Source organism: Podarcis filfolensis (assembly GCF_964270895.1).
Source record: "Podarcis filfolensis genome assembly, chromosome: 16".
NCBI classification, from domain to species: domain Eukaryota; kingdom Metazoa; phylum Chordata; class Lepidosauria; order Squamata; family Lacertidae; genus Podarcis; species Podarcis filfolensis.
This window is the reverse complement of record NC_139620.1, coordinates 21791548-21814823: the sequence shown is the minus strand read 5'-3', so window position 1 is coordinate 21814823 and position 23276 is coordinate 21791548. Positions and strand designations below refer to the sequence as shown.

Sequence of the window (23276 nt, the reverse complement as noted above, 5' to 3'; positions counted from 1 at the left end):
TGTTCTTGCCATGCTGAGAAGAATCGCCTATCGCGACCTAGCCTGGATCTTGCTGGGAATGCAGCCAGGGAGGTCAACAGGAGACCAAGCCTGGGAGTGTTGCCAGTTACTCCTGAGATAGGCTTGACTGAGCTGGAAGCGGGCTGGGAGTTGGAGACACAGAGACCTGCTTGCTCTGTCCTGGATCTAGAGCTGTGACTAATGGAGAAGCAAGATCTGTTGGGGTGTTAATGCTGTGAGCCCCCTCCATCTTATACCCAGGTTGTTCAGCCCGGACACTGAGCTCCAGCGCCAAGGGCCTTCTGGTGGTTCCCTCATTGTGAGAAGTGAGGTTACAGGGAACCAGGCAGAGGGCCTTCTTGGTGGTGGCACCGGCCCTGTGGAACACCCTCCCATTAGATGTGAAGGAAATAAGCAGCTATCCTATCTAAAGACATCTGAAGGCAGCCCTTTTTAGGGAAGTTTTTAATATTTAATGCTGTATTGTTTTTAACACTTGATTGGGAGCCTCCCAGAGCGGCTGGGGAAACTCAGCCAGATGGGCTGGGTATAAATAATAAATTATTTAATTATTTATTATTATATTATATTATATTATATTATATTATATTATATTATATTAATTATACAGTATGTGTAAATAAATCTATATATCCTAAAGATGCCACAGTCTCCAACGAAACAGTACTCTTTCTGTTGTGAGACCAATTATAGCACTTTTTCCTCTCTTTTTTTTTGCTGGAAGATAGAGCAGTGGGAGGTTTACTTTAGGAGGGTGGCAACATGAGAACAGGCTTTTTCTTTAGTGTAATGCTCTCCCCAGGGAGGTTTGGCCGGCGCCTTCATGATATACCCTTAGGTACCAGGTGAAAGGGACGTGGGTGGCGCTGTGGTCTAAACCACTGAGCCTCTTGGGCTTGCCGATCAGAAGGTCGGCGGTTTGAATCCCTGCAACGGGGTGAGCTACCGTTGCTCGGTCCCTGCTCCTGCCAACCTAGCAGTTTGCAAGCACATCAAAGTGTAAGTAGATAAATAGGTACCACTCCGGTGGGAAGGCAAATGGCGTTTCCGTGCACTGCTTTGGTTCACAGCTTAGTCATGCTGCGGACAAACGTTGGCTCCCTCAGCCAGTAAAGCGAGATGAGTCCCGCAACCCCAGAGTCATTCACAACTGGACTTAACTGTCAGGGGTCCTTTACCTTTACCAGGTGAAAATGTTCCTCTTTAACCAGGCCTTTGGCCGATTGACATCCGATGCCCTTTTAAATGTGTTTTGGAAGGGGGCTATTATTGGGTTATTTTTGTTTTTATTATGTATCTTCTGGGTTTTTTTAAAATATATATTGTGATTTTATGTTGTGAACTGCCCTGAGATCTACGGGAGTAGGGCAACAGACAAAACAAACAAACAAACAAACAAACAAACAAACAAACAAACAAACAAACAGTGTTCTGTGGGGCGGGGAGGGTTAAGCAGTCTACTACATGCCGCAAGCCTGGGTTGCGAATTTAGGAATCTTATTCTAGCAGAAGGGCCACCTCTTCATGGGAGAGCATCTGCATTTGCAGGTTCGATCCTGAACGGCATCTGCAGGGAGGGTGAGATCGTTGCCTGAAATCCTGGACAGCTGCTGCCATTGTGGTCTCATCTGCACTCCCTGTTTAACTAAGTACACCACTTTAAATGTTCAACAAACGACACTTTGCCAGATTTCTTTGGGGTGGGGGGAGATGGGACTGAAGGAGCGTCTCCACCCCCATCGTTCTGCCCAGACACTGAGGTCCAGCGCCCAGGGCCTTCTGGCGGTTCCCTCCCTGCGAGAAGCCAAGTTACAGGGAAGCAGGCAGAGGGCCTTCTCGGTAGTGGCACCCTCTTTGTGAAACGCCCTCCCATCAGATGTCAAGGAAATAAACAACTACCTGACTTCTAGAAGACACCTGAAGGGAAGCTTTTAATGTTTGATGTTTTACTGTGATTTTAATATTTTGCTGGAAGCCGCCTAGAATGGCTGGGGAAACCCAGCCAGATGGGTGGCATTAGTATTATTATTATTTTATTATTATTATGTGGGATGATACAGCCTTAGGCCTATATGCAGCACAAATGGTGAGCCACATGACCATGGCGGGCTGGGCCGCAGGAAAAAAAGTGAGTGGGGCAATTAATGTAAATGTGACCTTTATACATTAGACTGCTTTCTACACAAACACACACACACCTTTTTTTCTAGAAAAAAATAGCCCTGGATCCAGGCAGGTAAGAGCCGTGATCAGAGTTCAAGGGCACTCATAACATGGGTGTAGCTGGGGGGGGCAGGGAGGGGCAGTTGTCCCCCCCCCCCAAATCAATAAAAATACATAGCAAGCTAAGGTCCTGTGTTTGGTAGCTATTCAGCTCAGACCTGAAACATAGCAAGGTAGAATCATAGAGTTGGATGGGACCCCCAGGGGTCATCTAGTCCAACCCCCCTTTGCTAGAAGTCCTAACACTCTTTGCCTCCTTAGCAAATCTCCATCTGGCACTTAATGCCACCACACCTCATTATTCCATTGAGAGTCGCTCAGCAAATCGCCTGTATGGCAAAGCCACACGGTCGGAGACGCCCGCCCCACCCTTCTCCTCGGCAGGAATGAAACAAGAAGTTGGTTCCTTCCATCTGCTCTTCTCCCCATTTTGGTTTGCTGCGTCCTTTCCTTTGACAGGTGGTCGCTCTGGTTGCCCCTCCCTCCTTCCCCTGCCAAGGCCGTTGCTAGTTTTTTTTGAGGGGGACCTGGGCAAAGTGCCCTCCCCACAGAGGTTAAACAGAGGCAGATGAGGATGGGCAGTGGCAGCTGAGAAGGGCAGGCAGCTGTGCAGATGCCACACACTCCTTGAGCCCCATGGGTATCTACAGAGCGTGGCGTGATTATCTTCCTTGAACCCAGTGCTTCTGGGACCTGCCTCGGATATGTATGTCTGGGCCCAGAGGCGTAAGTGTAAGGGGTGGGGCAGAAATTCCATGCAGTTTGCATTTAAGCCCTTCCGAATTTGCACTTCTTGGAAGAATAGACAAACTAAAACACAGCCAACCTTCAAAATTTGCACTTTTTAGGAGTTTGCGATACAGTTCTCTAGCCAAGAAGTGTGTACAAAAATGCCTATACTAGGGTAGTCTCCATAAAAATGCATACGACATACAATAACGCATTATATCAGGGAAGATTGCTTTGCTAAAAATATGTTCCTTAAGAGCCGCTGCATACAAAAATGTGTTTATTAGGATGTTCACGCAAAAATGCTGATGAATTTTCATGACCCTTTTCTTCTTCTTTTTTTAAAAAGGCTAACTGATGAGGAGATGTACAGAACTGAACTGAAGACTGGAGAAATGAGAAGCAGAAAACAGAAACCGATGTTATCTCACCCATCCTTCGTCAGGGATAAAGAAGATGGTGGTTGCAGCCATGTGGCCTAGCACTTTAATTTCACGATTTATTTGTTTAACAATATGCATATACCGCTTGACTGTGAAAAAACAAGAGAACCTTCTCTCCACAGTAGCAGGAAAACCACGGTTACAACTAATGGCTAATCTGGAGAGAGCTAAACCATGAGCCCGGGTTTGGACAACATGCTAATCCAAACTACAACTGTATCTGCACTGCACCTTTAAAGCAGTATCACACCACTTTAAACAGCCATGGCTTCCCTCAAAGAATCTTGGGAAGTGTAGTTTGTAAAGGTTGCTGAGTTGCTAGGAGACCCCCTGTTTCTCCTCACAGAACTACTGTTGCCAGAGTGGTTTAACAGTCAGTTCCTTTCCCCAGGGGACTGAGGGGAAAAGGGGTCTCCGACAACTCTCAGCACCATTAACAAACTTCACATTTGAGGTGCCTTTGGGCGGAAGCCATGACTGTTTAAAGGGGGCATAATCCTGTTTTAAATGTATTGTGCTTCTGGGGATCTAGATTGCAATCCTATATATGTGGGAATAAGTTCCACTGATGCTGGTAAGACATACTTCTGGGTATCACACACAGGAATCCTGTGCTGTAAGGTTAAATTATTATTTCATCATCAAAACCTCAGATAGGGCCTACAGCTTTAATCAGCATTGTAAATGTAGAGAGCAAGGCTTATCTGAACCAAGACACCAACGTATAAAGAAAAAAGTCATGAGGGAAGATTTGTTAACAGGCTTACACCTAACATTCAGAAACCTGTGAAATAACATTCTAGTTTCAGACGATACTCTTCTGCTGACATGAAACCTGCTGCACCTGAATTTATTGGCAAGTTTGATTTAACTAATCTAGGACTCAGTTGAGCCCAGGGTTGTCTCTACTGCTAACACTGTTACCACCAGTCAATACGGAACATTTGCTCCGATTTATTTCCCAATCAGCCTTTTGTCCATCCGTTTCAATGCATTCCTAACCACACTTTTTCAAAAAGTGATTATGTCATGCCAGGGCGACAAAGCTCTTAATGCCTTTTAATTGCACCAACCAAAAGTTGCAGTATACTCTTGAATCCCTCCTGCAAAAATGCCGACAAGTCTGGAGGCATTGTGCGTTCTCACCAATAACAGCTGTTGTGAAAGGTCACTGCAATAAACTAGGAGACATTTGAGCTTCACAGAAACATGCCTTGGAGTTACTCTTATCTCTGGCATTCTTAACCCACTTTCCCTCTCACACACAGGTGTAGAGAGAGAATCTGCCAACCAGTAACAGCACTTCAGAGACGAAGAGTCTTGTGGCGCCTTAAAGACTTTGTTTTCTGGTGCAAAAAAGCTTGTGCTACAAGAATATAGCTGTTAACCTTCAAGGGAAAATGGGACAATCTTGTTGCTTTCGTTGCAATAGCCCTAACACTGCGAAACCCGCCCCAGGAAAGTCTAAAACTTGGTGCAGGCACGATAAACCTTTAAATTAGCATGTGATGCTCTGTTTATCTTTGTGGTTTGCTCTCCCAGGCTAAATCCCACCGGGGCTGGAGGTCTGAAATGCATGCAGGAGAGATCTAAACTCTGAAACATCCACATATGCAGTTTGAAAGCATGACCCCCTCCCATAGCTCAAAGCATCAAGTCTTCCTCCCCCCCCTCCCTGGCTCCCTAGTAGTCTCTTACCCACAGAAGCCTCTGTCTGGAAAGGTCTCCAAAGGCTGCCAGGCAGTGCCCAGTCAGTGAAGTAGGGTCTGGGGCGTTCCCAACTGAGCAATGGCGCCTTTAGTGCTGAATCAGACGTGCACCACTCAGTCCCCTACTCCTCTTGACAGTTCAGCAATGCAGATAGAAAAAGCTTTCAGCCGTGTCCCTGGCTTCCCTGGGCAGGCAGCCACACAGCAAAGCGGTGTTCTCACACTGGGCAGAGGTGGAGCCAGGCAATGCGCCAGGAATGCTATCTGGAGAGGCCCTAGGAAAAGGAGCTTGGAGGTTGTTGGTTTTATTTTTGCTTGGTTTTTTCCCCCAGCAGAGATGGCCTTGGCTCAAGCCCAGCGCTCTCTCCGGAAGGCCTGCAGTTTTCGCCCAGTCGCTTCTGACCCTGACACTTGGAGGCCGGAGCGAGGAACTGCATTTAACTCCACCCAAAACCACCCAACCTGCATCAGCTGGAAACTGCTGATAGCAATTGGGCTTTTATTGGATGGAGGGGGAAAGAAGGGATCAAAGAAACAAGCGCAGGCTGGGTGGCTGCAGGCTGTTTTTCAATTAACCCTCTGGAAAAGAAAAAAGGCCTTGAAATACCTATTGGCCGAAATGCATTTCCTGGAAATAAAAGCTACATTTTCACCACACCTGCACCCCTTTCTAGGATCTTGAGATGCCTTCTCTTTCATTTTGGAGTCCTGGATTTGAGCCAGCTGCCAAAATAAAGGAGTGAAATGAGAAATGAGCAATGCTTTCGATTTCATTTCTCTGTTTCCCTCCCCCACCAGTCTTAAATTCATTTCTGCACATTTCTGCATCTGGTTGTGATTGGATAAGAAGAAACCCTCAAGGAAATTTATCAGCATTTTAGTGTGAATTTCACCTAATATTTTGGGCTCCTTTTTGGGGGAGAAAGGACAGGATATAAATTCAATAAATAAATAATGTACACGTTTTTATACGCAGTTTTAACTAATATACACGTTTTTGCAAGCGATTTCCCCTAATGGAAAGGATCTTTTTGTATGTTACTTTACTAATGCATGCCTTTTCAATATATGTGTTTTTGTATAAACATTGTCTGCCTGGATGACTACACTGCAAAATTTGAGGCACTGTGAACATTGAAGGGCAGCTGTGTTTAGATTCACACACTGATCTGAAAAGTGTGAATTTGTTTCTCGTTAAAATGTAAGCAAAACAGCATCTCTCCCCCATCCCTGGGCCAGATCACTATTCCTGGGCCTTTTTAAAATGCCGTGCCTGACATCACCTCTCTCTTTTTCTGCTGTGATCAGCGTTGCCATTATTTTGTATTTACAGTCGTACCTTGGATCCCAAACACCTTGGTACAATAAGGGAAATGAATCACAGCAGCTTCTACATCCAGGTTTGATGATGGGAAAGCCAAGGTTAGACAGACTAGAAGGATTGGTCCAAGTTCGAGGAGTCCCAAGATGTAGGCAAGGAGGTCAAAACTGCATGGAAGCCACAAAATTGTCCCAATGGGTTGGCACACCCACCCACCAAGCTTTTAAAGATCAGGCAAGGTGCTCTCACTTGCCCTTGTGCCTTGCTAGATTGTCAAGTGTGCAGACACTCCCTGTGCCAGGGAGGGTGTGTCTAGGTCCTGGGTAACCAGACTGTCCCTTTCCCTTCTGACTCCAGTTCCTCTACCCCTAGTGATGGGCCATTGCCCAGCCCAGATTCCATTGCTTTGCTCCTTTCTCCTGGTAGGAAGAAGGGAGCTGGGAGTCTTGCCTCCCCTGCCGTGGCAGCCGGATCTGGGGAGGGGGAAAGTACCTACCTTCTCCAACCATTGTTCCCTGGTCTCAGCACCCCCTCCTCATGTTACCCTCATATTCCCCCTGTTTCAGCCTTCCACTCCACTTCTGAGACACATGATACCTAAGGATGACTGACGAGAGCATTGTTTTACTTTATACAGCTTAGGGAGAGGGAATCTGTGCCCAACCCCTCCCCAACCTGATGCTCTCCTGTTTTGGTTGGACTCCCATCAGCCCCAGTCAGCATGGCCAATGAAACCAAGGATGCTGGGAGTTGTTGACATCTGTTTGTCTCAAGAGACGATGGAGTGTGAGGATGAAATCAAGCTGCTGCATTAGCGGCACTGAAGTGACCTCTCCGCAGTGCAAACCTGGACAGTGTGTATAATAATAATAATAATAATAATAATAATAATAATAATTATTATTATTATTATTATTATTATTATTATTATTATTTATTATTTATACATCGCCCATCTGGCTGGGTCCCCCCAGCCACTCTGGGCGGCTTCCAACAAAACACTGAAATACAATAACCTATTAAACATTAAAAGCTTCCCTAAACAGGCCTGCCTTTAGATGTCTTCTAAAAGTTTGGTAGTTGTTTTTCTCTTTGACAACTGGTGGGAGGGCGTTCCACAGGGCGCGTGCCACTACTGAGAAGGCCCTCTGCCTGGTTCCCTGTAACTTGGCTTCTCACAGCGAGGGAACCGCCAGAAGGCCCTCGGCGCTGGACCTCAGTATCCGGGCAGAATGATGGAGGTGGAGACGCTCCTTCAGGTGTACTGGACTGAGGCTGTTTAGGGCTTTAAAGGTCTGGAGGTCCTGGGCTACCCAGATGACAAGATACCCTTCTGGGCCTCACTGATGTGGTCCAAAGGAAAGCAGAGCAAGATGTTTGGCACCAGCTTGGCTGCAGGAGTAGCTGGAAGGAGGTGTGCAAGGCACCATTCAGCTGTCTTAAGGACTCAACTCCAGATTTTTTAAGGCTTTGCCCCTTAGCCTTTTCTTCTCCTGAAGGTATCCTTCGGATCAGAGTTATCCTTCTCCTAAATGGAACCTGGGCTACCTTCCCAGGGTGATGAGCCCCATCTGCCCCTTTGCAGTTGTAGTCCAACAATACTTGGAGAGTATTGACATTTAGAAGACGTCTCAAGGCAGCCCTGTTTAGGGAAGTTTTTAAGGACTGATGTTTTAATATATTTTTAATCTTTTGTTGGAAGCCGCCCAGAGTAGCTGGGGAAACCCAGCCAGATGGGCGGGGTAGAAATAATAAATTATATTATTATTATTATTATTATTATTATTATTATTATTATTAAAGGTTAGCTACCAATGCCCTGTGGTAGGAATGGAAGGTTATGTCAATTTCACTTATCTCAGTTTCTCATTTCCCCAAATTTAAATTCAGTTCTCCAAATTTTGCAACAATTTGAGCGTTGTTTTTTTTTAATAAAAAATCCTCATAAACATTCACCAGCAAATTTTGTGCAAACTTCTCCTAACATATACATTTTGAATATGCAGTTCTGACTAATGTGCCTATCTTTGCAAGCAATTCGCCTAATATAATGCATTTTGCATGTAATTTTCACTAATATTTTCATGCACCTCCCCCCCAATCTGATCTATGCATTTTTAGAAGCAATTGATGTGAGAACTGCATTGCAACATTTCAGATAAGCCTGAATATCCAAGGATAGCTGTGTCTCGCTTTGCATTTTGTTTCGGAAGGTATGGATTTGATAGATTTGACTTTAAACATGCATTGAATCAGATTTCTCTCCAACCCCTAGCCCGACTGTGTGAAAAATAGAATTGCACCATGGGAAGAAAACCTTGGGAAGGGCTAGGAGGAACAGAAGCTATGCAAGGAAAAGGCAAATATTGTTAAAGGGTTGTTACAACATAAAAACAAACTGGGTCAAGGTTTCTTTTGCTTCAGATGCAGCTAGGACAAATGTTGTGGTTGCTCATGTTATGTTATGGTCGTGTTTATTATACAGTACTTATTTTTTAAAAAACTGGTGAAACAGGAAGGGAGTCAGAGAGCAGGGGTCTGATCTTAATGGAGACAATATTAGGAGTTAAGCATACATGGGTGGATTTAAAGGTAAAGGGACCCCGGACCATTAGGTCCAGTCGTGACCGACTCTGTGGTTGCGTCGCTCATCTCGCTTTATTGGCCGAGGGAGCCGTCGTACAGCTTCCGGGTCATGTGGCCAGCATGACTAGGCCGCTTCTGGCGAACCAGGCAGCGCACGGAAACACCGTTTACCTTCCCACCGGAGCGGTACCTATTTATCTACTTGCACTTTGATGTGCTTTCGAACTGCTAGGTTTGCAGGAGCAGGGACTGAGCAACAGGAGCTCACCCCGTCGCGGGCATTCAAACCACCAACCTTCTGATCGGCAAGTCCTAGGCTCTGTGGTTTAACCCACAGTGCCACCCATGTCCCCCATGGGTGGATTTACACAAGAACAAAATAATGTAAGAAGTGTTAAGTATAAGGGAAATTCCCTTATTCCGAATAGGATTCCTCGCAAGAAAAGGGAAAAGTTGACAGCTATTATTCTGGAGAGTTCTCTAGTACAGTGGTACCTTGGGTTACAGATGCTTCAGGTTACAGACGCTTCAGGTTACAGACTCCGCTAACCCAGAAATAGTACCTCGGGTTAAGAACTTTGCTTCAGGATGAGAACAGAAATTGTGCTCCGGCGGCGTGGCAGCAGCAGGAGGCCCCATTGGCTAAAGTGGTGCTTCAGGTTAAGAACAGTTTCAGGTAAGAATGGACCTCTGGAACGAATTAAGTTCTTAACCTGAGGTACCACTGTAGTTCTTATATGATTGGCTAACGGTCACAAGAGAGGCATCTAATGCAGCGGAGACTCCATTTTATGTGAAGCAAGATGACTGTTTTTTAGAATCCACTGTGAAGCATGCGACTGTAAATATTATGCTTCAATTCGTCAATAACTATCGGTTTCTGCAAGTAAAGTTTTTGAATGTTGAAGTCTGGACATTGGTTTAATTACCAAAGTAGAGTGTCAGTCATGATTTGAGCTTATTAGCTGCGGTTTCACTACTTTGGTATCAACAAGAAGAGCCTGCTGGATCAGGCCAATGACCATCTAGTCCAGCATCCTGTTCTGACAAGGACCAACCTGCAAGTAGGATTCGACCACGAGAGCATTCTCCCATCCTCTGGTTTCCAGCAACCAGAGCCCCCCCCCCCCCCACAAGTGATTTTCTACTAGAGCTGCAAAGCGGACTTCAGCATCTTGTTGTCACAGTGGCCAACCAGTTTGCCTGTAGGAAATGTTCAAGCAGGATCAGGGTCGGATTTAGGTTTAATGAGGCCCTAAGCTACTGAAGGTAATGGGGCCCTTTATACGTCCAGCTGTCCTTTGTTCAACAACAAATTGCTGCTGTTTTTGTGTGTTGAACATATGCTATAAGGTAATTTATGGACCTAACAGGTATCTAAAGCCATTTGCACATGTTGCCATGCAGAATGTAGCCACCCTATACAGTGGTACCTTGGGTTACAGATGCTTCAGGTTACAGACACTTCAGGTTACAGACTCCGCTAACCCAGAAATAGTACCTTGGGTTAAGAACTTTGCTTCAGGATGAGAACAGAAATTGTGCTCTGGAGGCGTGGTGGCAGCAGCGGGAGGCCCCATTAGCTAAAGTGGTACCTCAGGTTAAGAACAGTTTCAGGTTAAGAACAGACCTCCGGAACGAATTGAGTTCTTAACCCGAGGTACCACTGTATATAGAAATGAGCAAACCAGTGATATTTTAGGGAGCAGGCTAGCAGGCTGGGCCCATTACTTACATCATAGCAGCCTACACAACGCAAAACAGTGTTGCTGTATTTGGTTTTATTTGGTTTTTATCTTATATTTTGGAGATGTACATCCACTGTTGTTTTCCTTTGATTTTTTTTGGGGGGCCCCCAAGATAGTGGGGCCCTAAGCTATAGCTTGTTTAGCTTATACGTAAATCCAGCACTGAGCAGGATCTGAGCATAAGAGCCTCCTCCTCCTCCTGTGGTCTCCAGCAACAGGTATTCAGAAGCAGTACTGCCTCCAGATGTGGAGGTAGACAGGGGTCAGCAAACTTTTTCAGCAGGGGGCCGGTCCACTGTCCCTCAGACCTTGTGGGGGGCCGGACTATATTTTTTGGGGAAAAATGAACTAATTCCTATGCCCCACAAATAACCCAGAGATGCATTTTAAATAAAAGGACACATTCTACTCATGTAAAAACACGCCTATTCCTGGACCATCCGTGGGCCGGATTTGGAAGGCAGTTGGGCCGGATCCGGCCCCTGGGCCTTAGTTTGCCTACTCCTGGTATGTCCCACAGAGGAACTTACGGTCTTCAAACAAAAACATCTTGAAGGTCCCAGGCCACAGAGAGGTTAGGCTGGCCTCAACTAAAGCCAGGGCTTTTTTGGCTGTGGCTCCAATCTGGTGGAACGCTCTGTCACAAGAGACTAGGGCCCTGCGGGACTTGACATCTTTCCGCAGGGCCTGCAAGACAGAGCTGTTCCACCAGGCCTTTGGCCAGGGCACAGCCTGACTCCCTCCTTTGGAAATCTTCACAGAACTTTGGCCCAATGGTTGCCATCAATTTGATTTGAATTACTTTTATAATGAAATGATTTTAGAATGTTGTACTATTTTATTGTTGTTAGCTGCCCTGAGCCCGGCTTCGGCTGGGGAGGGCGGGATATAAAATTTATTTATTAATTATTATTATTATTATTATTATTATTATTATTATTATTATTACCCATGAGGTAGAGCATAGCTATAGTGGCTATAAAGTTGTCTAATTGTCCTTTAAAACCATCCAACTTGATGGCCATTAGTTACCAGCCTTTGACAGCCTCATTCTCCATGAATTCATCTAATTCACTGTGATTTCTTGGTGTTGAGGTTATACAATGACGTGCATCAGGTGTTTCTGCATCTGCATGTTAAAATCATTTCTACATCTGCATGTCAATCGCTTACTTTCTAGCGCCTTTCCCAATCGCTATCTCCTAAATGCAAGAAATCCGTTCGTTTCTAAGTGGATTTGCTATGGCGACGGAAAGCTTCAAGGCCGTTTTATTGCGCAAACCGACATTTCTGGTATGTACTTGAACCCCTTCTGCAAAACAGCGGCAGTCTTGTGGCACATTAATTTATTTCAGGAACAAAAACAAGCAGTAACGACGGATGAGAATGAAACACAGCAGGATTTTATTATTATTATTATTTGTACATTTGTGTGTGAGAGAGAAACTTCTTCAGGAAGACTAAAGAATACAGCCATGTCAAAGGTAGGTTTTTTTTTAAATTTTTAAATCTGAAGTTCAATGAACCAATGTTTTGGAGCAGCTTAGTAGCTGCTTGTCAAAATGTGAGAACGAGAGAGATGTGTTGCCTGCTACTCATCACACACAGCCCATTCTGCGGCCTGGCTTTGTTCTAAAGGATTTGAATTCATGTCAGGACTGGCTCTACCATTAGGTGGAGTGAAGCAGCTGCCTCAGGCGGCAGATTTTGAGGGGCAGGCAGTGGCAGCAAGGAGTTGGAAGACAGCCTGCTATGCCCCTTAGGCTAGCCTGCTCCCCTCACAGGAGGGCAAGTAGACAGAAAAAAAATTCAACTGCCAATTGCGTCAGATTCTGGATCTGAAATGAGGACCACCATCTTGTCTTTTGCCTTGTTCTGCTTGAGTTCAGATGCTTCAGGAAAAGAAAACCTCTATTTCTCCTTCTACTCTGTGTTCTTCTTCAGAATACGTAGCCGTCACATGTGAACAGAATTTAAAAGGAAAACACTGGGTCTGAAACATTTAAATTTCTGAGATGTTCAGTTGCTGTTTTTCTTCATTAGAGAGGAGCTAGCGGTCCTCAAAATGAAATGAATTTTAATTTTTTTTTTTGGGGGGGGAAATACCCACCCCTCAACAACCCAAAACCCAGTGACAGAATTGTTTTCATTTAAAAAAAATATATCCAAATAAATAAATAAATAAATAGCGCGACACCTGTCTCTCATCATATATACAGTGCATGATAAATTAACAACAACAACAACAATAATAATAATACCAATGGTTTGACCGGAGACAGAAATGAACTGGTAACGTGTAAGGTGGAAGTGCAATTCAGCATTTAGCAGTTAAAGCAGAGAGGGAGAGAGGGAGAGAATCAAACCCTTTAATGGGGAGACTACAATACTACCTCCCACCCACCCCAGGAAACCGCTGTAGCTCAGGGGTTAGAGCATCTGCTTTGCATGCAGAAGGTCCCGGGTTCAAGTCCTGGCATCTCTAGGTACGGTTAGAACCCTGCCCGATAGCCCAGAGAGCCACTGCCGGTCATTGTAGACCAATCCTGAACCAGAAAGACGATTGATCTGACTCAGTATAAGTCAGTTTCCTCCATATCCACTGAATTCAGTGGCCCTTACGTTTGAATAAGCAGTTCATGTTTTGGATTGGGCTTTTCAAAATCTCTTGGAATGGAGGTGGCCGTCTTTTGGGGAGATTTCCCCCAAATGTTTTCCCCTTCTTTGGATGCAGAGTGGGAAACCAGACTTGGGGGCGGTAAAATGGGAAATATTTTAAGGTGTTTATTTTAGGGGAAGCTGGAGATTTTCGTGAGTGCAGAACAGAAGAACGTATTGGGCAGGGTTACAATTCCCAGAGTTCCCTGGGGAGAGGGATCAATTGTTACACCACTGTGGGAATTGTAGCTCTGTGAGGGGGAGAGGGATCCTCTAACACCTTTCAGCCTCCTTAACAGTTCCTAATATGATTTTTTTTTGGGGGGGAGCTACAAAAGTGGTAGCTAGAAGCAAGCTGGTTTAGGGGCATGCATTGTTCTATCTTCTGGCATCTCACCCCCCCCTCTAAGTCCATACGCCTCCTTCCCACAAGCGCCATTGGAAGCCTCTGCCTCATTCTGCCTTAAGGGGGGGCCAGTCCCAAATTTGGCACTAAACTCTGTTGAAATTGCTGCTTGTGACCGAACAGCTGTCCCTCCCAAAGGGACAAGAAATCCCTGAAATCTTTGCAGGTTTACATAGGCTTTGGGGAGGGGGGGGGGCATACCCTTTAATTTTGTTCTAGGAGGAGCACCACCCAGAGCTGAATGCTTGGTTGCTGAAGGAGTCAAGCAGCCTCCAAACTAAGGTGGCATTGTGGGTAGAAGCTGGGGCGTCGCAAGGGGTGTGTGGTCTGGCCCAGGTGTCGTGCTTAAAGGTAAAGGTAAAGGGACCCCTGACCATTAGGTCCAGTCATGACCGACTCTGGTGTTGCGGCGCTCATCTCGCTTTATTTGCCGAGGGAGCCGGCGTACAGCTTCCGGGTCATGTGGCCAGCATGACTAAGCCGCTTCTGGCGAACTAGAGCAGCGCACAGAAACGCCGTTTACCTTCCCGCTGGAGTGGTACCTATTTATCTACTTGCACTTTGACGTGCTTTCGAACTGCTAGGTTGGCAGGAGCAGGGACTGAGCAACAGGAGCTCACCCCGTCACGGGGATTCAAACTACCGACCTTCTGATCGGCAAGTCCTAGGCTCTGTGGTTTAACCCACAGCGCCACCCGTGTCCCGGCGTGTCATGCTTAGGGGGGTGGTGTAAATACTCCTGGTGATCAGTCCTGCACCCCCATCGGGCTGCGTTTGCACCCTCTGGCAGGTGGTTTTATGCGATTGGCGGTCAGATTTGCTCAACAACTCTGGGCAACCTTCCCTAACCTTCAACAACATTTGGGGGGGGTGACAAAATTTTTTTCGCATCGGGTACCATCTGACCTTGCTATGCCTCTGATTGCATGCAGCACTGCTTCTGACTGCTGCGATTCATCTTCCATACAAAGCAACGTTCTTTTTTTCCAGGTCCACTGGGGCAAAATTGTGAAACGTGTGATTTAGGTAACTAACTATGTAAATGACTTTGCCATTGCAATAGGGCCCAACCCTATTTTGTGATTGTCAGTTGTTGTAAGCTGCTTTTAACGTTGTGTCTCGCCATCTGCTGTGGTGATATTACGTAACTTGCGTAATTTCTGTAACCACATAGATTATGTTGTCGTTGCAATAGGACCTGCATTATTTTTGTGACTGTAAGTTGATTTAAACTGTTTTTAACGTTGAGTTTCAATTGTTGCAATCCACTCTGAGACCTTAGGGTAAAGGGCAGGTGATAAATTAAAATAATAATAATAATAACAATAGTAATGTTTTTCCACCCATCATTTCAATGCAAAGAAAACACAATGCTAATAGTGAAAAGGAGGATGTAATCAGCAACATATGATTTGCAGATTGAAACCAATAACAGTGAACCCCAATTGAATTCACTGGATTGATTTCCACTCCAGATATGGGACCAAACACCAGCAATTTCCAATTCTGTTTCCATTTTCATCAGAGTTCTCTGACATTCCTAATTAGGGGGAAAGAGCCAGAGGTAGCAAAATATAGTAAAACTGAGCCTGAACGTCACTTGTGGGCCTCTACATCCCTGCATTAAATGAAACAAAACAACCATAATAATAATAATAATAATAATAATAATAATAATAATAATAATAATAATAATAAATACTAATAACATAGTGCTTAAAAATGGGAATAAATTAAACTTTGATAGCGACAGCAAGTGATTGACATGCAACTCAGCACCAAATCCCAAACGTAATAAATAATTACAGCAATCAATAAATAACAAAAGAACATATAACAGCACACGGTCGGATTGAGGAAAAAGAAGGAGCCTTTGCTGCCACAGAGTCAAACGCCTGTGGACAGCCCTCTAAGCAGGCACATCTTTCCAGGGTCTGCAAAGTCCCACATTTAACCACCCTCTCTATGGTCTGGCAGGAAAGGTTGGAGTGGATGCAATACAGCGGAGGAGGGGGTTGTTCAGAGATCTCTCCCATCTCCAATAAATAACACGGAACTTCTGTCTCTCTCTCTCCTTTTTTGCCTCTATTTATACAGGTTTTACAAAGATGAATGGTGATTAATGCGCACAACGCCTCGCCTTCCACAAAGTGATGGACTTCCCTTATCTATGTTGGAGATGCTATTTCGCTTCACTTGACCCCCTCCCTCAAATTCCCTGCATCATTTGTTGTTGTTGTTGTTTAGTCGTTTAGTCATGTCCGACTCTTCGTGACCCCATGGACCCGAGCACGCCAGGCACTCCTGTCTTCCACTGCCTCCCGCAGTTTGGTCAAACTCATGCTGGTAGCTTCGAGAACACTATCCAACCATCTCGTCCTCTGTCGTCCCCTTCTCCTTGTGCCCTCCATCTTTCCCAACATCAGGGTCTTTTCCAGGGAGTCTTCTCTTTTCATGAGGTGGCCAAAGTATTGGAGCCTCAGCTTCAGGATCTGTCCTTCCAGTGAGCACTCAGGGCTGATTTCCTTAAGAATGGATAGTTTTGATCTTCTTGCAGTCCATGGGACTCTCAAGAGTCTCCTCCAGCGCCATAATTCAAAAGCATCAATTCTTTGGCGATCAGTCTTCTTTATGGTCCAGCTCTCACTTCCATACATCACTACTGGGAAAACCATAGCTTTTACTTTACGGACCTTTGTTGGCAAGGTGATGTCTTTGCTTTTTAAGATGCTGTCTAGGTTTGCCCTGCATCATTAGCTCGGTGGATTTTAACTCCTCATTAATTCCGGAGGTGGGTTTGAGAATCTTGGGTTGGGGGTGATCCCGGTTGCGGGGAACCCGTGCCCCTCCAGCTGTTGTGAGACTTCAACTCTCCAAAAGAACCTAAGAAGAGCCCAACCAAAGGCCCATCTCGTCCAGCATCCTGTGATGGCCAATCAGATGACCCAACTGGGAAGACCACAAACATCCATAACTGTTGGCCATGTTGGCTTGGAGTTGATGGACGTTGGAATCCATCAAGCATCTGGAAGGCCACAGGTTCCTCACCCTTGGGTCTTACTAAGTTCTATGGCCTGGACCGAGAGATGTCGTCGACGTAACAAGGAAGTTTGACGATCCAGTTTGACGTCCTTGGAAGGCCGGCAACCGGTTTGTCGTCACACGACTGTCACTCTCTGGTGGCAGAAGGCGAGGTTTCTGAAGCCGCCTGGGCCAGCCAGGGAAGATTGAGGGTACAGATCACAAGAGGAAGAAGGACATGGAGGACAGAAGCTCAAAGGGATCGATCACAGAATTGTAGAGTCGGGAGGGCCATCCAAGTCCAGCCCCCTGCAATGCAGAATTCTTAGTGGATGACATAGCAAAGTCTACTCCCCCTTAACGGGGAGCAACAGGAACCAGCAACATGACCTGCTGAAGAGTGGAGGGATTTGGGGTGCGGCGTCAATAGCACTCCCTCAATGGGACGGTCCAGCGGTGGCTGTGATACAGGCAACAGGAGGACGCACCCAGTTCAGAGCTGATGGACTGGTGTGAAGCAGATCCCATCCCTGCAGGAGAAATGTGCTAGAGACAGCCCAGGTTTGCACTCGCCGGCCTGCAATGACAAGGGATCAGTTTCATGGCTGGTTTTTTCCCATGGGTTGGTGGGTCAGGTGGAAGAAAGAAAGAAAGATGCATCCCTCTGGGACGTCCCCCACAACTTAGGGTTGCTGAACGAGTGGTGTCGTTTTCTTCCGGTCAAGAACAGGATGCCTTTCTGGATCTGCCCCTTGAGAAATTCATTCCGTTGAGTCCATTGAAGTGGGAGGGAAGGGCACCCCCTTCTGGCTGTGGTCCGCTAACGCCGCAAGCTGTCATAGCTGCCTGCCGACTCGCCGCTCCTGCTGCCGCTTCGCCGGCTGTTCCGTGCCCCTGAGCTGCTGCCACTGCGGCTCCGGTTGCTGCCGCTGCTGCTCCAGCTTCTGCTGCGGCTGGTCCTTTTGCTGGAGTAGCTGCGGCTACGGCTGGGGGAGTAGCTGAAGGGGCTGTGCCAGGAGGAGTAGCTGCTGATGCTGCTGGGGGATGAGGAAGAGGGGCTGGGGCGGTAGTAGGGGATTGGGCGCTTCCGGGCACTGCGGAGACAAAAGAAACAAAGAGGGAAGCTTTTTTCTTCCTCCTCTCACCACGCAAGAACTCACGGACATGCAAAGAAGCCGACGAGAGCAAAAAAATTGTCCAAATTTTGAAAGAAATTTCAAAAAAGAAAATTAAATTTGCAGTTTAAATGTATAAATTTGAATCAATTTAGATTGCTTTTAAATGCAAAATCAATTTAGATTATATTTATAGATTATTTTATAATCTATAATATATAGATTATATAATAAAATCTATAATATGTAGACCATATAATCTATTAGATTTTATAAACTAATCTATTATACACAATACATTATATTATATTTATATAATTATATTTAAATGCAAAATCAATTTTAAAGTCACAGAATTTTCATTAAGTATATAGGAAAAAAGTATTTGATCCCCTGCTAAATTTGCCTGGTGGCCACTACAAGAAACATCTGACCTCTGTAATTGCCAACAAGGGTTTTGCCACCAAGTACTAAGTCATCTTTTGCAAAGGCATCAAATCCTTATTTCACTCATTATAATGCACATCAGTCTTTGACTTTTGTCTTCTGGGTTTCTGGGGGTTTTCCTGTTCTTATTCTGTCTCTCACGGCTACAATAAACCTACCATTAAAATTATGGCCTGGTCATTTCTTTGTCAGAGGCCAAACGGGCAAATTTAGCAGGGGATCAAATACCTTTTCCCCTCACTGTATATAAAAACATTAAACATTTAAAAATATCCCTATGCAGGGCTGCCTTCAGATGTCTTCTAAAGGTTGTCAAGTTATCTCCCTGTGTTGGAGGTCTCATAACTCCATACACTCCAATATTTCTCTGATGAAAATAGGGATGTCCTAAAGAAAAATGGGACATTCTGGGATCAAATCAGAAACTGGGATGGCTTTTGTAAATCCAGGACTGGAAAACTTGGAGGGTCTGCAACAACCCTGTGAAGTAAATTAGGCTGAGAGGCACCGACTGGCCCCAAATCACCCAATGATTTTCATAGCTAGGTAGGGATTTGAACTTGGCATGTCCCAGTCCTAAGCCATTCTTTCTACACTACCTCCCCAGTTAGAGGCAGTACGCTTCTGAACACCAGTTGCTGGAAACCAGAGGATGGAAGAGTGTTCTTGGGTTCAGGTTCTGCTTGTGGGCTTCCCTAGGCATCTGGGTGGCGACTGTGGGAAGAGGATGCCCTGCTGGATAGGTCTCTGGCCTGATATAGTGGGTGGTGCAGTGGTCTAAACCACTAAGCAGCTTCAGCTTGCTGATCAGTGTGGGATGTGAAACACAAGAGCAGTCAAGTACAACATTCCTAGAGTGAACATGTTTACACATGGGGAGGAATGTTTGTCCAGCCAGCAGGTAAACTTCCTGTTTCCTTCTGGGCTGGGACAGACTTCCTCTGCATGTGACTAGAGGTGGGTGTGGCCTCACCTGTGCAGGTAATGACAAAAGCACAGGGCAGGGCAGCCATCTCTCTCTCTTTCACTACATGCATCAAAGAAGCAACATCTGCTTAGCCAAAGATGCTCTCTTGGCTCCAGCCAAGAGAGGACAAAGGGACTGACTTCTTATGGGATAGTTTCCAAGTGTATGTTACTTTTCTAAGCTAAGTCTGCCTTCTGGGATTCTATTGTGAACAGAATAATATGTGAGTAAACCTTTTTATACTTTTATAGAAGACTGTGTCATGTCTTATCTTATATGAGGGAATAAGAGGAAAATACCAGAACAGTTATTATAGAGGCTTTAGTGAGCCTGAGCAAACACATCCACAGCAAGTTTAAAAAGGGGAATATTACTCTGCTAAATTGTGGAACTTGTTAATACAAGTTGGAAAAGGATATAATCAGACAATATATTCTCTCCTGCATCCCTGAACATTCCCACAATAAGAAGGTCGGCAGTTCGAATCCCCACAGCGGGGTGAGCTCCCGTCCCAGCTCCTGCTAACCTAGCAGTTCAAAAGCACGCCAGTGCAAGTAGATAAATAGGTACCACTGCAGCGGGAAGGTAAATGGCGCTTCTGTGTGCTCTGGTTTCCGGCATGGTGTTCCTTTGCACCAGAAGTGGTTTAGTCATGATGGCGACATGACCAGGAAAGCTGTCTGTGGACAAACACCGGCTCCCTTGGCCTGAAAGCGAGATGAATGCTGCAACCCCATAGTCACCTTTGACTGGACTTAACCATCCAGGGGTCCTTTACCTTTACCTTTTAGCAGACTGTTCTCGTATTTTTATGCCTTTTGAGGTGTAATTCCCAAGTGGGTAGCAGCTCAGCTCTGATATCCAACCTTTCAAGGTGGTTTGATCACCTTGACAGCAGCTGAGAAGGACAGCTGAGAAGGACAGCCCTAGCTCACCTTGTTATGCGTCGGGCTTCCAGATGGCTGGGGGAATCTCTTCTCCGCTTCCTCATGGGTGAATATGACTGTTTGCGGCGTCGGCGGTCACGGTGCCTGTGAGACTCCTTCCCACTGGACCCGTACTTGTGATCTCGTTCACGGTCCCTGAGAAAAAAAGATAACCCCACGGATGATCAACAATGCTTATCTTAGTAAGTACTGGAGATGCAAAAAGGTTGAGGGAACGTTCTTTCATATGTGGTGGGCTTGTAAAAGGGTAAAAGAGTATTGGGAAATAATCCATAATGAATTGAAAAAAATGTTTAAAAGTACTCCCCCCCAAAACCCAGAATCCTTTCTGTTGGGGATAATCAAGACTGAATTTCCCAGGTGTCAAAAAAAGGTTATATATGTATGCCACTACTGTGGCCCGTGTTTTGTTAGCCCCAAAATGGCAAATGAGCAAGGTCCCTACCAAAGAAGAATGGCAACTTAAGTTGACAGAATATGCACAATTTGCAGACTTAACATATAGAATAAGAGAACAAGAAGAACATACATTTAGAGAAGATTGGAAAATGTTTACTGAGTATATGTGAAATAACTGTGTACAGCTGAAAACACTGGAAGCACTAAGAAAAATTCAACAGTGTAAATAAGTTATGATGGATGTAATAATGGAATACTGAATGGTATAGTTACTGTAAATATGCAGGGATTTATGATATGTAAAATGAACCATGGAAAGAAGAAGGGAAGTCATTGATATCTTAAGGATGTAAAAATGAGTACTTTAAATTGTAAAACAGAAAATTTAATAAAAATTACACACACACACAATGCTTATCTTAGCTCAGGCAGATACACAAGTTCTTGTTATTTACTGGATTTGTCAGTTGCCTTTTTTTTTCTTTTTTTTGCCGCGGCAACTCAAAGCGACTGACAATATTCTAAGCAACAAACAAACACAGGCATACATTGAAGCTTTTCTCCCTCTCTCAGAATGCTAGAACTTGTGGCCATCCAATGAAGCTGAGTGTTGGAAGATTCAAGACACATAAAAGAAAGGACTTCTTCTGAACTATGGAACTCACTGCCACTGGATGCAGCGATGAGGACCACCAACTTGGATGGCTTTAAAAGAGGGTTAGACAAATTTGTGGAAGATCAGGCTATGAGCCATGATGGCTACCTTCTTCCTCACCGAGAAGTGCAAATTTGGTACAGTGGTACCTCAGGTTAAGAACTTATTTCGTTCTGGAGGTCCGTTCTTAACCTGAAACTGTTCTTAACCTGAGGTACCACTTTAGCTAATGGAGCCTCCCGCTGTCGCCGCACTGCCACCGCTCTATTTCTGTTCTCATCCTGAAGCAAAGTTCTTAACCTGAGGTACTATTTCTGGGTTAGTGGAGTCTGTAACCTGAGGTATCATAATAGTTCCCAAATTAAAATGCAAAGAAAACTGAAGCCCTCCCCCAACCCTAGTCTGAAGTTTGCCCTAGGCCTGGTGTTGTTCCTGGTCACCGTCAGGCCTTGCGTGGCTTTCTTGGGGCTGCGTTAGGCCCCGTGCTGGTCCTGGCGCTCACCTGGCCTTGTGTGACCTTCCTGGGGCTGCTCAGCCCCCCATCATGAGCAGAAGGCAACAAAGGTAAGAGAGGGGAGGGCAGAAGGGGGGGAAACAGGCAAGTGAGGAAGGGGCTAGCTGTAGGGAGGGGGCGAGTGAGCAAGGGAGATGTGGGGTGGGGTGGGGCTTGCCCCAATAGGGTCTGGGTGAGGTGAGGGTTTTTGATCCCTGGAATATGGCAACCCTAGATTAGTTGACCTGGGAAAGAAGACTCCCATATCTTCCGTTAATAACCTATTAACAACATCCTCAGATTTACTGCCCACCAACTCCTATCTCCAAGTCCTTCCTATCTCTTAAATATCTGCTAATGTCAAATCTCTTGCTACCATCTACAGAGCCTTCAAACATCATACTGCAACCACCCTGTGAACCGCCCTGAGACCCCCAGGTATAGGGTGTATATACAGTCAATGAATGAATGAATGAATGAATGGTGATGGAGATCCTGGATGAGAAGTGTGTGGATGGTAGGATGTGGGCCCTGGACACAGCACACGCGAGTGGTACCTGATAGGACTATAGCGAGCATAGCTGGGACTTCGTCGCTGCCTGGAGCTTCTGCTCCCAGGGCTTCTCTTGCAGGACTTGGGTGAGTAGCTAGGAGAACGTGAATAGGATCTGGAAACAGGGGAGAAATATAAGGCTGATGGGAAAGAGCAAGAGGCACAAGATTCTATCCCCAGCAGAAGCCGTATGCACTGGAAGGTGGTCTTGCTGAGGTTGTGGTTACACAGGGCCACAGAACTGGTTCACAGAGACGTCTTGCTACCTGGTGTAGGCTTCTGTTGAGCTCAGGGGTGCAGAACCCTTTGGTCCTCTAGATGCATACCCTCCAACATTTCTCCGATGAAAATAGGGACGTCCCATTCCATAATGATAATTTTACTATTTATACCCCACACCTCTTAGTGACCCAGCCACTCTGGGTAGCTTCCAACATATATGGGTAAAGGTAAAGGGACCCCTGACCATTAGGTCCAGTCGCGGACGACTCTGGGGTTGCGGCACTCATCTCGCTTTACTGGCTGAGGGAGCCGGCGTACAGCTTCCGGGTCATGTGGCCAGCATGACTAAGCCGCTTCTGGAGAACCAGAGCAGCGCACGGAGACGCCGTTTACTTTCCCGCCGGAGCGGTACCTATTTATCTACTTGCACTTTGACGTGCTTTCAAACTGCTAGGTTGGCAGGAGCGGGAATGAGCAACAAGAGCTCACCCCGTCGCGGGGATTCGAACTGCCAACCTTCTGATCGGCAAGTCCTAGGCTCTGTGGTTTAACCCACAGTGCCACAACATATATAGAGAAACATAATAAAACATTAAACATTTTTTAAAAACCC

General features: G+C 45.6%; 2 protein-coding genes and 1 long non-coding RNA gene across 4 annotated transcripts in view; 1 reads left to right on the top strand and 2 right to left on the bottom strand.

Moving 5' to 3' along the window:
* The window catches only part of HSPB8 (heat shock protein family B (small) member 8), a 29768-nt gene extending 24243 nt beyond the window's left edge, over positions 1-5525 (bottom strand). The window contains exon 1 of the mRNA XM_083590693.1: positions 5115-5525. The gene's annotated coding sequence lies outside the window, so the exon portion shown is untranslated. The remainder of the gene's footprint in view (positions 1-5114) is intronic.
* The window catches only part of SRRM4 (serine/arginine repetitive matrix 4), a 345117-nt gene that overhangs the window by 211936 nt on the left and 109905 nt on the right, over positions 1-23276 (bottom strand). The window contains exons 11-13 of one of the 2 annotated variants that reach the window (XR_014542415.1): positions 22446-22556; positions 20330-20476; positions 16947-17959 (exon numbers count right to left, since the gene is read on the bottom strand). Coding sequence is in view for 1 of the 2 variants with exons in the window: in XM_083590245.1 (XP_083446371.1) it covers positions 17686-17959; positions 20330-20476; positions 22446-22556 (532 nt within the window). In the remaining variant the exon portion in view is untranslated. Of the gene's footprint in view, positions 1-16466; positions 17960-20329; positions 20477-22445; positions 22557-23276 lie in introns of those variants that run through there. The other variant, XM_083590245.1, reaches the window with a different exon arrangement.
* Positions 642-4920, top strand: LOC310751461. The gene is made up of 2 exons (XR_014542523.1): positions 642-3870; positions 4685-4920. It is a non-coding gene; the product is annotated as an uncharacterized lncRNA (long non-coding RNA).